The following is a 17,876-nucleotide window of genomic DNA, read 5'->3' as shown; positions in this document are numbered from 1 at the left end:
GGAGGACTGCACAGAGTTTATTATGGGATGTTTTAGGGAGGAAGAAAAAGTGGGAAAGGGATGAATCCTAGTAAGTCGGGGAAAAAACACGCGTGGGACAACACGGGAACGCTGGGGCGGCTCTGGTGCAGCCCAGCGGGGCTGTCCCGGCGGTCTGAGCTCTGCCGGAGGAGCGGGAAGGGGGCCGGGGGTACCGGGGTCCGACCCCGCACGTCTCCTCTGGGGCCGCGAGGGGGCGCCACGTCCCAGAGCGGGACCCGCACCCCGGCGGGGTCACACTGGGGGGCAGTGCGGGATGAGCGGGGGTTGCGGGGCCGTGGGGGACAGTGAGGAGTGTGCGGGGCTGTGAGCGGGGTGAGAGGGATGGCGGGACAGCGCAGGGCGTGCGGGACTGTGCGGGATGATCAGGACTGTGTGCGGGATGATCAGGACTGTGTGCGGGATGATCAGGGCTGTGTGCGGGGTGATCAGGGCCGTGTGCGGGGTGAGCGGGGCTGAGTGCGCGGCTGTGCGGGGTAAGCTGCGTTGGGTTTGGCCCCAACACCCGAGGGGGAGACCCCCAGCCTCTGCACCAGGTGTACCCAAGCACTGAGCACCCCGGGGATGCTGGACACGTCTCGGGCTGCCTGAGCTGCGATCGGTGGCCCTGCGGCTGGATCCGCTGACCCCAGGGCCTGCAGGAACCAGCGGGCCCTGGCTGTGTGAGATCCCGCTCCTCTCTGTCCCGGGAAAAGGGAGGGCACCGGGGTGTCTCGCAACGCTGCCATTTTCCCCAAAAGCAGCAATCTGGCAGTGTTTGTTTGAGCCCTGCTGGCACCTCGCTGCTCCCTGCAAACCTGGGTTTGGGGTCCCCAGGCTGGGGGTCAGGGCCAGCCCCTCCTGCTGGTGCCCCCAAACCGTGGTGTTTGTTGGACCCCCAGCCCCGGAGCTGCCACTGCCGCAGGGACACCCAGGGGTGACCCTGCTCTTGGGTCTGCCCTGCTGTGCGCCCCTCCTACATCCTGAGAGCACCCTGACGTGATGTCCCACGGGTGTGGCCTCCCCAGGTGTGATATCCCCCCGACGCTATTCCCAGATGTGACACTTCCTCCGGTGGGCTGCTCAAGTGTGACATCCCCCCAAGACGTGACTCCCCCAAGTGTCAGCTCCCACGGGTGCGATCGCGCGCGCGGACCCCTCCCCGTGTGACCCCCCGGGATGTGACGCCCCCAGGTGTGAATCCCCCTGGGTGTGACCCGCCAGAGTGCCACATCACGTGTCCCTCGGTGTGCCCCCCCCATCCTCCCGGTGACACCCGCCCGTAGCTGTGCCCCCCTCACCCCCCCAGTTGCCTCCCCGCGATGTGAGACCCCCCGCGCCCCTCCCCGCAATGTGACCGCGCAGTGCGACCCCACGCGTGTCCCCCGCCTGTGCCCCCACCCCGGCCGTGTCCCCCCGCCCCGCCCGCCCCTGCTCCGCGCATGCTCCGCGCCCGCCCTCCCCGCTCCGGCCGATCCCAGCGGCGGCGGCGGCGGGGCACGATGAAGGACCGGACCGGGGAGCTGCGCGCTGTGAGTGGGGGCGCAGCCGGGGGCTCGGGATGCGAACGGCGCTCTGCCCCCAGCGGGGACCGCCCGCCGCCGCCCCGGCCCCTCCTCCGCGGGCCGTGCCCCGAGCGGCGGCGAGCGGGGCTGGGCGGGGGTTGGGGGGCTGGGGCTGAGCCCCCCCCGCCCTGGCCATCGCCGGGGTGTCGGGGAGGGAGCGGGGTCTCTTCTACCATCGCGGGCCGCTCCGGTTCCCCCTGGCGTTGCCCCGGGCGGGGACCCGATGTGCGCGGTGCCGGGGGCCGCGGCGGCTGAGCGGCATCACCGCCGGGCGAACCGGATACAGACGCGTGTTGGTGCCGGGCGGGGGCTGCCCCCGGGGCCGTGCCGCTCCCCCGGGGCCGTGCCGCTCCCCCCCGGGGCCGTGCCGCTCCCGGGCCGTGCCGCTCCCCGGGGCCGTGCCGCTCCCGGCCGTGCCGCTCCCCCCGGGGCCGTGCCGCGCTCCCCCCGGGGCCGTGCCGCGCTCCCCCCGGGGCCGTGCCGCGCTCCGCTCCCGTTTTGCGTGCTCATCCTCCGGCGCGGCCGCTGCGGCGGGGCCAGGGAGCCCGCGCTGGACCGGCCGCTGTCCGCCCCCCACCCCCGGTGCCGTGAGCGGGGGTGTCCACGGGGCGGCTGTGCCGCCGCAGCCGGTGCCGGGTCCCGCGGAGCCCCCGAGCCCCCCGCTGTCCCGGGGCGCGGGCGGTGGGAGGAGGCGGCGGCTGCGCGCGTGGAGCATCCCTGGAGGAGCCCCCCGGTGGCCCCCGCTGCCCGTGACCCGGACCCCCTTAGGGTCCCCCGGGCCGTGGGGGTGCTGCCGCCCACGCGTGGGAGCAGCGGGGATGGCCGGAGTTGCAGAACCCTAAATCCCGGGGCGCCACCCCGTGTCACCCCCCGACCCCCACTCTGCTGCTTTTTCTTGGTGTTTTTTTTTAATTCCTTCGCCATCGGCGCTGCCTGGGAGCGAGGGGGCATCTGCCCCTGGCAGGGGGAACCATGCCGTGCAGTGGGGACGGCTGTGGGTGGCCAGGCTGGCTGTCCCGCAGGGATCCCACCGGGATCACTCGGGTGGGAGTTTGGCTCCGTCTGGAAAACAGCAGGAGGATGGAGCTGGGCTGACGCCAGCAGGAGACCGAGGGGGTGGCTGTTGGGGATAATGGGGTGGCTGCCGGGGTGATTGGGCAGCTGTGGATGTCGAGGGGTGACCGTGGATGCCCAGGGGTGGCTGTGGATGCCGGAGGAGGAAAGGGCTATATAAAGAACAGCTGCCCCCCCGTTCTGCCTGGAAAGCACCCAAACATGGGGCTCTGTCTCCACCACCAGCGCAGGCTGTGAAATGGGATTGGAAAATAGGCTTTTTAATAATAATAGTAAAAACCAGCCTCGTGAATGTCCTCTTGGCAGCCTGTGCTGGCTGAGAAGTGATGCCACGGAGTATTTTAAAATCTCTCCGTTCCTTTAAATACGCCTTGAGAAAAATAAAATGTGTTTTCGCCTCACTCCCGCTGCTGCTCCTTATTCATCAGCCTCATGCTGAGGGTGCAGCATCCTTACCAGGGGGCTCCTGGGGATGGAGGTCTGCTTTCCAGCATCCGGATGGCCCGGATCTGAGTGGGTGCTCCCCTGGCAGAGCTGCAGGGAGCGGGGCAGCGTGTGGGAAGCGTGGATTTGCAGCGTGGATTTACAGCCTCTGTGGTGGCGGGCACCAGGGAGGAGCGAGATGCTGCAGTGGACAGAGAGTCAGGAGCGTTTGGGCTTGTTTTCTCTGTACTGCCTCATTAATAGCCTGGTCCTCTTCTTTCTGTATTAATGCAGTGTCTAAATTCTGCCAGGGATGATGAAAAAGAAGGATTAATATAAAAAGAGCTGGCATTGTTGGAGCAGAGGAGGGGATGCAGGGCGGTCACTGCTGTGCAGAACAAGAGCTCCGTGTCTTAATGGGATTTTTAAAATGGTACTTGAAATTCAAAATGCTAATCCCAACTCTTTTCTGAACCTTCAGGCTCCGGTTGGGATCAGACTCACTGGAGCTTATCCAGTGCCCTTGGTGGGGGTAGTGTCCCCAGGCCTGCTCTGAACCAGGGACAGGAAATTTGGCTTATGGCTGAAACATGTCCTCTTGTGGAGGAGAGCAGCTGAGGATGGGCCGTGCAGGATGCCTGGGATGAGGCTGAGCAGAGCTTTGCTCGCAGCTGCCCCTGTGTAGGTGCCACACTTGTGACCATGGGTGGTCTTTCCTGCCCATCTGGAGCAGGGTTGGAGCTGATCTCCTTCCCCAGCACCCCCAAAGCATGATGACACGGTGTGTGTGTGCAGAACTCTGAGGGTCCCACGCTGCTCCATCCTGCCAGGGAGGTGGCAGCTCAGTTTGGATGAGACATTGGGGTTTCTAGGGCATGACACGGGTCCAAATGGTAAAATAATTATGAATGATGTTTTGAGAGTGGGGGGAAGTGAGGGAAATGTGCCATTGTCATAGGATCATGGAGTGGTTTGGGTTAGAAGGAACCATACAATTCCAATCCTCCAGCTGTGGGTAGGGACACCTTTTCCTGGGGCCCTTTCTTCCTGAGCCTGTCACTCTCCTCCAGCAGCTGTTTTTGGGTGCCTTTCTGCAGTGATAACCATGTGTTTGTGCCATGGCACTGCCCTCCCCAGCTCCTGCCAGCCACGTCCCTACTCCGAGCTCCTGCCTGTGGGAGTTGTGGGAGGTGGGTGTTAAAAATAAAAGCAGAGAGAAAGTGAGGTGGGCTCCAGGTCCAGCTCTGTGGATCCACCCTGTCCCCTCCTGCAGCAGTGAGATCCTCAGCGGTGCCCCAGGACCCACAGCCAGACCTCACTCCATCCATTCCCGTTAATTCCATGCTGCTCCCACTGAGGCGTTCTCTCCCGGGGACACAAATGTGAAGTCAACCACAATTGCTGTTTGCAGAAGTCGGGTCTTGTCTGTCTCCATCTCTTCCAGACCTCTCCCCCCCCCACCCCACATCCCTGCAGCAGAAAACCCTCCAGACCTTAGAGACATAGAGATATATTCCCTTCTTTAAATACCATCTTCCTTCCCTTTCTTAACCCTCTCCATTGCCCTGCGTGCTTCCGAGCTCTCCTGTTCAACCACAAGGGTCACGTAAATAATTCAGCTGCGCCGGGTCCCTCCCGGCCGGGAGTGGGGCTGTCACGTGGCGGGTGACAGCCGGTGGCTCGGTGTGGCGTGTTCTGCTCCGCCTGGGCTCGGCAGGCTGGGCGGCGAGGCTCAAACGAGCAGTTTTTGGGGGCTGGGAGGAGCAGAGCTGCCGTGGCAGGTCGTGCACGGTGGCCGCCCTGGGAGCGTGGCCCATTCCACGGGGCTCCAGGGCAGGGAAGCTGCTCTGTCTGCTTCCCCGGGGCCGTGGGGTGGGGTGGGGTGAGTCCTCGCTCCTGGGGGTGTCAGCCAGGCACAGAGGATGGTGACAGGAGGGGTGTATGTGAGCCCTGCAAATTCTTGTGTGAGATGTGCTTGTGAGGTCCTTGATGCGCATTAGACACAGCAGCAGGCAGAGCCCAGCCTCTAGGGCAGCTCTGGGTGGTGTGTCGTGTCCCCAGCCCAGGATGGGACTGGCAGGGTGATGGATGGGGGTTTGGGGGACAGAGAGTCCCTTGGTGTGTGCTGGGAAGCCTCAGATCTGGTGCGTGGGGATTTGGTGAATCCCACTGAAGTCAACATGAACGCAGGAATACTCTTGACCCCCTGAGACCTGGTGCCAATCTGTGGGCACCGAACACTGATAAGAGGGATAAATGCATCCTGGTATGTTGGCTGCACTCTGGATGTGTGAGAGGGCTGGAGCCAAAGGGGTTCAGTCTCATTCCCGATGTTTTAATTGCGGTGTCTTTGTGTGTGAGCTGCTCGGAAGCTGTACAAATGTTTGTTTTGCCATGTATCTCCCCGTTAACAAGATTTCTCAGGAAATATGCAAAATTATCACTACAGGCAGAACATGTACAGTAAGGCTCATTAAGCTAAGTACTGTGATAAATTGCTACTTCCAGAAAATTACGTATATTAGCAGAAAGGAGGTGAGTGAGCCTGAGTGGAAGACCCAGGAAGACAGAGTGTGCAGTGTTGTCCTGGCTCCGGGTGACCTCAGCACACCTGCGTCAGGGGACAGCTGAGTGTCCTTGGACCGTGGAGTCTGCAGGATGGGGAAGGCGAGCCGAGGACGGCACGGGAAACGGAGCCGGAGCGATGCTGTGTCAGGACCAGAGCAGGCACCAAGCCAGCGAGGCTGTCTCTGCTTAAAAGAAATGTGAAATGAGGCAACTCTGGAAGCACGAGGAGCAGAAAGTTCTGCTGAGCTGGAAGAAGGGGAGAGGGCAGGGGTGACCTGCCACGGACTGCCTGAGCCTCTGTCTGCAGTGGCCAGGGACAGGGCAGGTGTTGGAAATGTGGGTGCTACCTTGCCCCTCAAACCAGGGAGCAGAGTTTTGTCTGTGAGCAGGGGACAGGCTGTGGCGTGTCGTGGGTTCGCAGAGTGGTTTGGGTTGGGAAGAGCGTTCAAAGATCATCTTGTTCCAATGCCCTGCCATGGGCAGGGACACCTGCCACTAGACAGGATTGCTCTGTGTCCCATCCAGCCTGGCCTTGAACACTTCTAGGGATGGGGCAGCCACAGCAGACAGACCTCTGAGTGCTCAGGTCCCACATGAGAGATATCCTGAAGCAACTTTCAGACTTCTTCAGTGATGCCCTGGGTATTTCCCATGGCAGTGCAGCCCCTGTCCCCTGGCAGGAGGGTCTCTTCCTCCATCACCTTTTGCAGGAGTGCAGGAGTGGAGCCCAAGACATCTGTTGGCCAAAAAGTGTCCTTGGAGGCATCCAGAGGAGAATGGGAAGTCCTGCTGCTGCAGCAGTTGTGGAGAGCTCAGGATAAGGAGAAGCTTCCCCTCAGTCACCAAGGGACCTTCAAAGGCCACGTTATCCAACCCCATTGCCATGTGCTGGGACATCTTCCATTAGACCAGGTCCTGAATGGGCTGTAAAATTCCAAATCTCCTGCACAAATTGTGTTCATTTGCTCTTAGTCCAGTGTTCTGGTTCTACTGGAGGAGGTTCCTCCTCCCTGCTCCTGGCACCTCGGAACAGGGAACAGGCCTGGCCGTGCAGTGTTGAAATCTGCAGGATGAGACTGAGCTTTCTGTTAACAGTGCAGTGTTTGAGATTCTGGTGGATGGATACTTACACACCCAGGTTTCTTTTCATGGGAAGTAACTAAAAAATAAAGTCCTCTGTTTACGTTGTCCTGTGAGTTTTCAGGACCTTGCTACTGCTGTGGCCACTTCCCTCCTGCAGCACTCCTGCTGTGCTCTGTGCTGCTGGTTTGCTAATATGAACTCTTCGTTTATCCTGCCATTGCTGGTCTTCCTTCAAGTCGTGTCAGGCTTCGGATTTGTGTATGAAACAACTGTTAGTTCTGGTTTTCCAGAGGGTGTTTGCCTTCTGGAGTATCAGTGTCCCTCTGGGATGGTGCTGAGGTTCCTTTACAGGGTCTGGGCAAGAGCACCAAAGAAGTGCCATTCCCATCTTTGAGCATTCATGACCATGTGAGCAACTTGGCCTGGTGGAAGGTGTCCCTGCCCGTGGTGGGGGCTTGGAGTGGAGGACCTTTGAAGGTCCCTTGCAGGGCAACACATTCCATGAGTGCCTCTTCGTAGGTGTTGCAGTGGGATTTGAAGGATTACCGTTTTATAGACTCCCTCGATTTTCACGTGTTGATCCCGGTGACAGAGCTGTGGGAGCTGTCCACGGTGCTGTCCACATTCCAGAGCTACGGGAGGAGCTCAGTGAGTTCAGTCCGTTGCCCTCTCCAGGACTGGTGGCACCTCTGTCACTTGTGCTTCAGAGTTTAGTGGAATTTTACCTGCTTGCTTCTAAAACTGAGTTTAAGAGTGACCAGGGCTCTGAGTAAAAGGTTGGGCTTTGTGCCAAAGCCTGTGAATGTGATTCTGCAGCAGTGAAAGCCAACACCTAAGGACAAAACTCTTGGAAATCATGTTCTCCCTTGCACTGCTAGTGTTGGAAATTGGAAACACCTCCTGAGTCATGCAGATGTTGCTGAATGCTGAAGTCACTTGTGCCTTGGACCTTTATTCATAAAAAAGTTTTTAGTGGGAAGTACAGGCTGGTTTTGGTGAATATAAGAGTTATAGAGAGTCTTAGGTTGGAAAAGCCATCTCAGATCCAACTGTTACCCCAGCTCTGCCAAGGCCACCACTGACCTATGTCCCCAGGTGCCACATCTAAACATCTGTGAAACCCCTGCAGGGATGGGGACTGCACCACTGCCTTGGGCAGCTGTGCCAGGGCCTGACCACCCTTTCAGTGAAGAAATTTTCCCAATATCCAATTTAAACCTCCCCTGGAGCAACTTAAGGCTTATGTTCAGCCACTGTCAGCAAGCACCCCCAGGTCCTCTTCCAGCTTTCCAGACCCTCTGCCCCAGGCCTGGAGCGTTCATGGGATTGTTGTGACTCAAGTGCAGGACCTGGCACTTGCCCTTGTTGAATCTTATGCAGTCAGCCTTGGCCCATCGATCCAGCCTGTTCAGATCCCTCTGTAGAGCCTTCCTGCCCTCCAGTAGGTCGACATCCCACCCAACTCAGTGTGAGGGTGCCCTCGATCCCCTCATCCACTTCATTGATGAAGACATTAAGCAGGAGTGGCTCCCACATTGATCCCTAGGGAACACCACTGGTGACAGGCTGCCAGCTGGATTTAATACTGGAATTGGACATAGCTGAGTTGGGGCCTGTGTGCCGTGGAGGGGCCAGTTTATCACAATGCAAGCTGTACTGTATGGTCTGCAAAAAGGGCTGGGCTGTAGATGGTTTAAACCGTGGTGTCAGGTGGTTCAGCTCCCCAGGGCTCTCTCCCAGGAGCAGACCCTCTGTCAGTCCTCACCCTCTGTGAAAAACCCTCTGGAGCAGAACCCCTGGACTCCTGAGGTAGGGCCTGTTTTGGCTGCTGGAGACCCCTAAAACAAACTCTGAGGCGTGGGGGGTCAGGGCAGCCCTGGGGCGAGGGGCTGGGAGACCCTGGGGCTCGTTCAGGCGAGGTCGAGATGAGCTGCCCTCGCACTGCCGAGCCTCGCGGAGCCAGGCTGGGATGCTTCCAGGGATCTGGGCATCCGTACGCTCTCCTACGTGTCCTGTAGGCTCTGTGAGATGGCTGAGAGGAGATGTCTGTGCTGAGTTATTCTGACCTCGTCCTTCCCCGCGCAGCCGCACGTTGGAAGGAGCTGCCGTGGGAGAGCTCCCGGTGCCGGCAGCGATGCCTTGGGCTGGGGGGGGGTGGGCTTGGGCACGGGGAATGAGGCAACTGGTGTGGGGTGTGGGGTGTGGGACCCCCCGTGTGCTGCTCTGTGCGGGGGACACGACCCACGGCTGCTCGGAGGCACCTCCCGGGAGCAGCCTGTGCCGCGCATCCCGCGGCTCTCCGGCACGGAAAGGGCGTCATTTTGCGGAGCGAGTCAAGCCCAGATGGCTGGAATCTCTCCGGCTGGGCAGAGCAGCGCGGAGGTGTCCGTAAATAAAAACAAACAGATGCAGCCTGGGAGCGGAGCCGGCGAGCAGCATCCCGCGGCGCGGGGATGAGCGAGGCCTTTCTTTGCTTCGCTGAATGGTCCCTAAAAAAGGGGGTGGCAGCTGGTGGGGGTTTTTCCTCCCATTGTGCTTTTGTGGGGCTTGCCTTGTCTCTGGTGGGGACGGCAGGTGGGAGCCCCCGGCCCTGTGGGGTGCTAGAGGTGGATGAGGGCTCACTGCCTGTTGGGGCATGGATGTTTCCCAGGAAAGGGTGCTGGCAGGGCTTGGCAGAGGGATGTGCCAGAGGTCAGCACGATCCCCTGAGTGCAGATATGCCTGGCAGTAGCCAAGCCCATTGCTCCTCTGCCCTGGCTCTGCTGCCTGCTCCTTCTCTATGGGCGCATTTGTACACGGTAAAATCCATCTGCAGCGCTGACAGGAGAGGGCAGGAGCTCAAAGGCTGCGTGTGGCCACTGCTGAGGTGACAGAGACCTGTTTGTGCCCTGCACAGCTCGCCCTGCCACCTTTGCTGCTCAGAGGAGAGCAGGCATGAAGACTTTTCGGGTGATCTGTGCTGCTTTGCCTCTTCCAGAAAGAGCCTGAGGAGGGAACGGGGTGGGTTGGAACCACAAGGATGTGACCTGCCCAGTAATACATTTATTAACAGTTTGCTGGTTGCAAAACCCACAGAGCCGGGATGCTCCGGGGCTCTGAACGTCTTCCCACCTGCTGCTCTGCTTTGTCAGGGAGGGTATCACAGCTCTGCTCTGCCTCCTCTTGGGATTTCAGCTCTTGTGGAGGGCACCTTGGACTCTGTGAGGCCCCAGAGCTGCCGGAGGAGCTCTGCCTGACCTGCCCTCCCCATCTTGCTCCCGGTGCTCAGCGGCACTGGGGAAGCAGCAGCTCCCAGAGCCATCCCTGCTGCCGGCATGGTACCCACTGCTTGGCCTCCAGTGGGCTGGAGAAATAAAAACCTTACAAAAAAAGGGTTATCCTCACCTACCCTGTGTGGAAGCAAATCCTGGGGCCCCTGGATCCCTGGTGCAGCCTGACAGTGCCCGAGGCAGGAGGGGAGGGGCACTAGTAGGATCCTGTGCCCAGTGTTGGGAGTGATGCTCCTCGCCTGTCACTGGCAAGCAAGTTCAGGCTTGGGAATTGTTTGCTGCTCGTGGTGAGCAGCACCTGTGGGTAGTTTTGACTGAGACAGGAGCTTTCCATGTGGCTTTGGAGACCTGGGATGCTCACAGTTGGGGTGCATGAAGCCAAAACGCTGTCAGCTCTGTGGACACTTTTGGTTTCCTTTGTAACATTTTAGTGTCGTTCCTACCTTGGCAGCAGTGCATGGGGGGGACACTTAAAGATTGAGGTGAGAGCTGTGAGAGCTGGCAGCATGCCTGGAGCGAGCCCTGGTGTGGAGGGAGATGTGGGAGCAGCTGACCCTTCAGTGCCCTGCATCCCATGAGCTCTCCCCGTGGCACCTCCTCCTCTTCCTCCAGCCCTGCTCACTCCTCAGCTGCTGCCCCAGCTTGGGGGATCGAGGCAGTGGGGCCTGGTGATGTGCCTGACAGCAGGGGGTCGGAGGTGGCGTGGCAGCGAGGGTGTTTCCAGTGACGTGGGTTGGACAGATGGTGCCCTTCTCCAGCCCGGAGTGACAAGTGCCATGTGCCCTCCCGACCAGCAGGCTCCATCCGTGTAATTTCCTCTTCACGGGGCTCCCGGCTGGGCTTTGTGCCGCTCCCCCTGTCCAGTGCCTACCCTAAATAACATCTCCCTGCCCTAAATAACATCTCCCTGCCTGCCCATCAGCCCCTGTGTGCCCGGGGGTGAGCTGCCTTCAACCACGAGTGCCTCCGACCAGGCTGCACGTGGCTTTGGCCGATACCCCTTCCCTGGGAGGTGGGTTCCCTGCCTTTGGGGTTTCTGGGTCTGGCAGGATCCTGTGGGAATCAGGGATGGGACCAGGCAGGGATGTGGCACCCTTCAGGCAATGAGCCAGGACTGTTTTGGTTGTGAAAGGGACAGGCAAGAGATGACAAGGAGAGGAGCATCTCGGTGGGTGGTGTGGGTCCTGCTGCCCTTCCTGTGCTGCCCTTCCTGTGCTGCCCATCCCTGGCTTGTGTGGTCATGGTACAAGCCTGTGTCTAAAATTAATGGTGGGATTACTTTCCTCACAGGCTTCAGAAACGGACTCAGAATTCTGGCAAATTAAGATCCTGCCAGAATGATGGCAAGGAAAGCTGGATAGGCTTGGGGGAAGTTGTGTTGGAGGTGTGTTTTCCTGTACAGGGCTGCAGAGGCTCCTTGGTGCTTCCCACCGTGCTTGCCCTAGGAGGGGGCTTTTATGGGATCACAGAGAGGGGTTTGGTGGGCAGGGACCTTCAAAGATCATCCAGTCCCACCACACCCCCTGCCATAGGCAGGGACACCTTCCACTAGCCCAGGCTGCTCCAAGCCCCGTCCAACCTGGCCTTGGACACTTCCAGGGCTGGGGCAGCCACAGCTTCTCTGGGCAACCTGTGCCAGGGCCTCACCAGCCTCGTGGCCTGACCTGACCCCACCCTCAGTGTAACACCAGTCTTTTACTGGCCCCCAGAACTGGAGTCAGCTCAGGGGTTCTCAGGAGAGCAGAGCAGAGCAGAAGCATCCCCTCACACAGCTGGGATGAGCCCAGGACACACTCAGCTTTCTGGGCTGCCAGTGCCCATGGCTGGGTCATATTTTACTTGTCATCCACCAGTACCCCCCAGCCATCTCCACAGGATGCTCCCAGCCATCTTTCCCTTGACTCCTTCCTGTGGATGACCATCCTGTTGGGCACATGGTGATGTGGCAGAAGCCACTGGCAGGACACGTGTCCCCCCACCTGTGGGTGCTGGTGGGGATGTCCTTGTCCCTGACACGGAGAGGCTGAGCAGGGTGGGGAGAAGAAAGATCCGCTGACCTGAGGGCAGGTGTGTCCAGGGCGGTGTTTGTGTTGGCACCTGCATCTTCCACCACTCACAACGTGTGTCCTGAGGATCTGTTGGCATCGTCTGAGGTCCTTGCAGGGATGTAGGTGGGGGGTCTGTGTTGTAATTGCCCATCTGGTGGGCCCTGGGCACCACTCACCTTCATCAAAGGCAGTCCATGCTTAAAATCAAGCACAGCACAAACCACGTGGGGTTCCAAGTGATGTGTACACTGGAATGTGGACAAGGATGGTGGTTATATCCCTGTAGCAAGAATCCATCCATGCAGGCGTCCTTCCTGGCTTTAGGAGATGATGCTCTGTGACCTCCTCGATGGTGAGCCCTGCTGCCCACGTGCTGTGGGTGCTGGGGGAATGCTTGGGATGCTCCAGGAGCAGTGGAGCGTGTGTAGGCATTGCTCTGGGACCAGTTGTTGACCCCAGGTGGACCTGAGCTTACATCCAGGCTCGCTGCTGGCTGAAGGAATGGCACAGCCGGCAGCAGGGCTGGGATGGGGGGTGGCAGCTGTCACTGTGCTCAGATGGGTTTGAGAGAGGCTGGAGCGGCGATGACATGGGACAGGAGGAGGGGACAGGGCTGTTTGGTGACACTGGGGTGCAGGAGGGTGTAACAGAGCCCACAGCCAAATCCTGCCCCTGGCCCTGGGGAGATGTGGGGCTGTTGGATGTGGCTGTGCATCCAGCTCTGCCCAGAGCTGAGCTGTGCTCTGGCTCTCGGTGCTGTGTTGTGACAGCTGGAGGTGGGAGAGATGGTGTGGACTTGCTGTGAGAGCAAACTGCTGCTGAATTTTGAATGCAGAAAGCTTCAGGGAAGGAGCTGGGCTCTGCCTGATGCAAAGGGCAGTGTCTGCTGCAGGGCCTCTGTGGCCCCAGCTTGAACCAGCACTGGTGTGGCCAGTGGGACCAAGGCAGGGACCGTCCCCCTGTGCTGGGCACTGCTGGGGCACCTCAAATCCTGTGGACCCCTCACTCCAAGAAAAACATTGAGGTGCTGGAGCATCTCCAGAGAAGGGCAACAGAGCTGGGGAAGGGTCTGGAGCACAAGTCTGGTGAGGAGCAGCTGGGGGGCTCAGCCTGGAGAAGAGGAGGCTCAGGGGGGGCCTTGTCTTCTCTCCACCTCCCTGACAGGAGGATGGAGCCAGGGGGGATTGGGCTCTCCTCCCATGGAGCAAGGGACAGCACAAAAGGAAATAACTTCAAGTTGCTCCAGAAGAGGTTTAGGAGATATTAGGGAGAATTTCATACTGAAAGGGTTGTCCAGCCCTGGCACAGCTGCCCAGAGCAGTGGTGGAGTCCCTGTCCCTAGAGGGATTTAACAGCTGTGCAGAAGTGACACTTGGGGATGTGGGTTAGTGGTGGCCATCAAACTCTAAGTGTGCCAACCTGTTCCTGGGCTGGTGTTCCTTGGCCATGCCTCAGCCCCACTGGGGTACTGTACCTGAAATGGGCAAATTCTAAATTCTGGGCTTTAGGGAACAGTGTTCTGTGCCCACAGAGTGGTGGATAAGGGCAGCAACGTGCCTGCTTTCCCTTGTCAGGGTGAGATTTTCACTGGAATAGTGGCAACTCGGATCATGTGGGCTCTGGGTAAGCATGAATGGGATAACCATGAATGGGAGAAGCGTGAATGGGTTACCCAGGCAAAGGGTGCCACGAGCAGTGGCAAGGCTGGAAGCTGAGGTCTCCTCTGGGTGAGCCCAAATCAGTCACCGTAGGGTGAAAAGGCAATTTTAGGAGGAAGGATAGATATTTCATTTGGCTTATTTCAAACTAAGAGCCATCTTCCTGCAGATAGTAGTGGCTGCCTGTCTGCAAAGTGTGGAGGGGCCACGGGGTGCCGTGCAACTGTCTGCAAAACTGTGACCATTATGAGATGAGCAGACACAGTGCTGTCTTAAATCCCCATTCCACTGGCTGCGTCTCTCTTGTGAAGATGAAGTAAGGAGGAACTTTTCCAGCCTGTTAATTTTCCATTTCCCTCCGTCATGTGGCTGCTTTGGATGATAATCTTTTAAATGTCTCCTTATGCAGAGGACTGTAATTTTTCCTTCCCCTGCGAGCTGGCGTCCCCCGCCTCGCTGGGACAGGAGGTGTTTTCAGCTCTGGTGACAGTGACACACATGCTTCTGCAGACAAGGACAACCCCTCATTTGCCTGCTGGGGCTTTACTGGTTCTGTTGTATTATCTGTTCCTTCTCCCCTTTCCTGCCCTCTGCAGCACTCCTTTTATTTTCCCATGGCAGCACCCCTTGTGTTTCCTGTGGGAGCATCCCTTGTGTTTCCCGTGGCGGTATCCCTTGTGTTTCCCATCACAGCATTCCTCATGTTTTCCCGTGGCAGCATTCCTTGTTTTTCCCATCATGGCATCTTTGATGTTTTCCCATTGTGACATCCCTCATATTTTCCCATCTCAGCATCTCTTGTCTCCCGTTGCAGCTTCCCTTGTGCAGAATCCCATGGCAGAATCCCCATGTTTTCCCATGGCAGCATTCCTTGAGTTTCCCATGGCAGAATCCCCTGTGTTTTCCCATGGCATCATCCCTTGTGTTTTCCCATCACAGCATCCCTCACGTTTTCCCATTGTGGCATCCCTCATGTTTTCCATGGCAGAATCCCTTGTGTTTTCCCATGGCAGCATCTCTTGTGTTTTCCAGTGGCAGCATCCCTTGTGTTTTCCCATCACAGCATCCCTCATGTTTTCCATGGCAGAATCCCTTGTGTTTTCCAGCAGCAGCAGCATCCCTTGTGTTTTCCAGTCACAGCATCCCTCATGTTTTTCCCATTGTGGCATCCCTCATGTTTTCCTATTGCAGCATCCCTCATGCTTTCCCATGGCAGCATCCCCCGTTTCCCATGGCAGCTTCCCTCGTGCTTTCCCGTGGCAGCATTCCTTGTGTTTCCTATGGCAACATCCCCTGTGTTTTCCCATCACAGCGTCCCTCATGTTTTCCCAGTTGCAGCATCCCTCGTGTTTCCCATCGTGACATCCCTCGTGCTTTCCCACTGCAGCATTCCCGGTGTTTCCCATGGTGGCATCCCTTGTGTTCCCCATCCCTGCTCTTTGCAGAGCCCCTGTGCTCACACATGGCTGAGGGAGCCCGTGAAGCTCCTGCTCCAGCTCCCTGTGGATCCAGGGGTGTCCTTATCCCTGTCCCCTGCTCGCTGTGGGGGCTGTGCCGTGGAGCTGGGGTGTTGGCTCTCCCTCACTTCTGGATTTGTTCATCCTGTGCTCTCTCAGTGTCCCTGGTGTCCTGTTCTCTGGCTGGCATTTGTCCCAGCCCCTGGGAGCAAGTGAGCAAAGGAGAAGGGGAAGGTGCTCCTGAGGAGCTCCTGAAGTGGAGCTGTGACCTCTGCAGGAAGCACCTGTTGATGCCTCTCTGTCTGTGTCGCTGCAGGCGAAGGACAGTGACGATGATGATGAAGTCACCGTCAGCGTGGACCGGGATCGCTTCATGGACGAGTTCTTTGAGCAGGTGAGACATTTGTTCCTCCACTGCAGCTTTGAAGCTGGTTCAGACCTTTCTTTTGGTGCCAGAGGGGGTTGTGGGGCCGTGGTCCGGGCTCCCACTGCTGGCAGGGAGCAGCACTTGGGATGGGGATGGGAGTCCTGCCCTGGCTGGTGCTGCTCAGCTGATGCTCGAGGTCCTTGGGGGTTATGCTCTGAGTGCTGAACATCAGGAACCAGGCTTCCCTGCAGACCTCAGGCTGTGGTGGGCTCACCTGACCCTATGGATGCTTTCCTGCTCCCCCTGTTCCTTCAGAACTCACCAGGGCAGCATGCCCAGGTGATGGGGGCAGGCGAGCCTCACACCCAGCTCTTGGACCTCTCCCCCAGAGCACCTCTGTGGAGCAGCAGTCTCTGCATGGGGCTGATTTAATTTTGTGCCTCCCATTCCCAAACAAGAGGTTGTGTTCTGGCATGTGGGTGGCTGTAAAGATCTGCATGCGGATTTTTAGCACACCCTTAGCATGGCATGTGTGTGGGGGGTGTTAAAGTGGATCCGTGCAGGCAGTGGAGTGGGGACTGGGAGAAATCTGATGTGCAGGTGGAGGAAGATGAGCAAAGGGGTGGTGTGAGTCAAAGGAGAAGGCAGGGCTGGAGGCTGGGCAGCCTGGCAGGCAGAGAGCACAGGAGAGGTTTCCCCTCTTGGTGATGCCGGTGTCTCCCTGTAGTACAGGAGTGCAGGGAAGATGCCAGCATGGATTTGCTGGGAAACGTTGCTTCCCTGGGCTGGGGGGTGAGGAACAAACTGGGCTTCTCAGCCCCTGGAGCGAAGAGCAATGGGGGACTGAGCCAGCCCCACCCTGTGCAGCCTCAGCAGCGTTCTGGCAGAGGGGCAGAGTCTGGGAATCAAATCTGATGCTGATTTATATAAATCCCAAAAGTTTCTCAGTGCATCACAAAGGATACAGGACGTACAGTCTGTATTACGCCACTGTGACTGCAGAGCTGGCTGCTGGTATGGCAAAGGCTTGATTCCTCACTGGTCCTACAATATCCAGCTGGAAAACATCCATCCAGGAGGATGTTTGCTGTAGTTCAGACCTATCACGGTTGCTTTGGGATAGGGTTCAATAATCCCTCTACTTTCCAAAAGTCCAGGTCTGTCACGGACCACCTGTCTTGTTGCCTGCCTCCACAGGTGGAAGAAATTCGAGGGTTCATCGACAAAATTTCGGAGAACGTGGAGGAGGTGAAGAGGAAGCACAGCGCCATCCTCGCCTCACCCAACCCCGACGAGAGTGAGTGACTGCCGTGTGTCCCACGGGCACTGGGCTGGGCTGGGCACTGAGGGGGGCTGGAGCCAGGCACAGTCCCTTGTGATCCTCAGGTGGCCGTGGCTGGATGGCCAAGGAGGGCTGGGACCTGCCTGGGGAGAAGGTGGAGGGGTGATTGGCGGCTTTGAGACCTTGTGAGGTGGTGAGGGTCCAGCGAGGCTGCCAGAGGGGGATGTCTGAAGGAAATCTGGAGGCTGGAAAGAGCAGGTGGCTGTTTTTGTGCTGGTTGGCTGTTGTCTTGCCACAGGCAGCCTGGGAGGGTCTGTGGGTGGGCCAGAACCTGCTTGGCCCTGAAATGGTGTAGCCCACGGTGGGCACTTGGGACTCTGTGTCTCTGTCCTGAGGATGATTTGTTGCTGGCTGTTCGAAGAGTCTGTCACTTCCAGACCTGCTTCTTCCCCAGCCTTGTGTTCCTGAGAAGAGGTTTGTTACCAGGAACCAGGGTTAGGGATCACAGCACCCAAGAGGTGGCAACACTTGAAAGGCTGGGGTATCTGGCAGAGTTAGAGCTGTGGGTGCTGAGGTCGCCTGGTCCTTGGCAGAGGTGTTGCTTTCGTGGTCTGAGTGCTGCTCACACTCCCAGGCTGGCACAGAGGGGTGCCTGGGGGCTGGAAAGCTGAGACCAGGTCTCTCTCTTGCCTCCTCCCACTGATTTCTCCTCGTTTGCTCTGTGCAATTCCATGTCTGCACGTGGAATTGTTCCTAGAGGCCCCAGGAGGGTGCCTAAACACACATTGCCTTGCATCCAGCCCATGTCAAATCAGTAGATATTGTAATTACTTGGAAGAACTGGCCCTTCCTAAGTTGTCTCAGGCTTCCCTCTCCTGGCAGCTGCTCCTCAGCTAAAATTTCCTTAGCCGGGCCTGGAAACAAGGGATTTTCTCGAGGGAATTCACGTGTCCCAGACTGTTGCTCAATAATCCTCCAGGCTCTTGTGCTTGCCCTGGAAGATGTTGCAGTGTTCCTGTTTGGGGGTTTTCAGGGAAGAGCTGTCACTGCTCCTGGCTGCTGCA

General features: G+C 58.5%; 2 protein-coding genes across 2 annotated transcripts in view; one reads left to right on the top strand and one right to left on the bottom strand.

The window, feature by feature from the left end:
* Positions 1 to 17,876, bottom strand: part of BAZ1B (bromodomain adjacent to zinc finger domain 1B) — a 192,446-nt gene that overhangs the window by 124,254 nt on the left and 50,316 nt on the right. The window lies entirely within an intron of this gene.
* STX1A (syntaxin 1A) overlaps positions 1,437 to 17,876 on the top strand; it is a 61,885-nt gene continuing 45,445 nt past the window's right edge. The window contains exons 1-3 of the mRNA XM_050326002.1: positions 1,437 to 1,550; positions 15,480 to 15,557; positions 16,728 to 16,827. Of these exons, the coding sequence (XP_050181959.1) occupies positions 1,461 to 1,550; positions 15,480 to 15,557; positions 16,728 to 16,827 (268 nt within the window). The 5' untranslated portion in view covers positions 1,437 to 1,460. The remainder of the gene's footprint in view (positions 1,551 to 15,479; positions 15,558 to 16,727; positions 16,828 to 17,876) is intronic.

Source organism: Myiozetetes cayanensis, unplaced genomic scaffold (assembly GCF_022539395.1).
Source record: "Myiozetetes cayanensis isolate MyiCay16 unplaced genomic scaffold, myiCay2020 scf30, whole genome shotgun sequence".
Lineage (NCBI taxonomy): Eukaryota > Metazoa > Chordata > Aves > Passeriformes > Tyrannidae > Myiozetetes > Myiozetetes cayanensis.
Note: the sequence above shows the minus strand (reverse complement) of the source record. Positions and strands in the feature narration are given on the sequence as shown.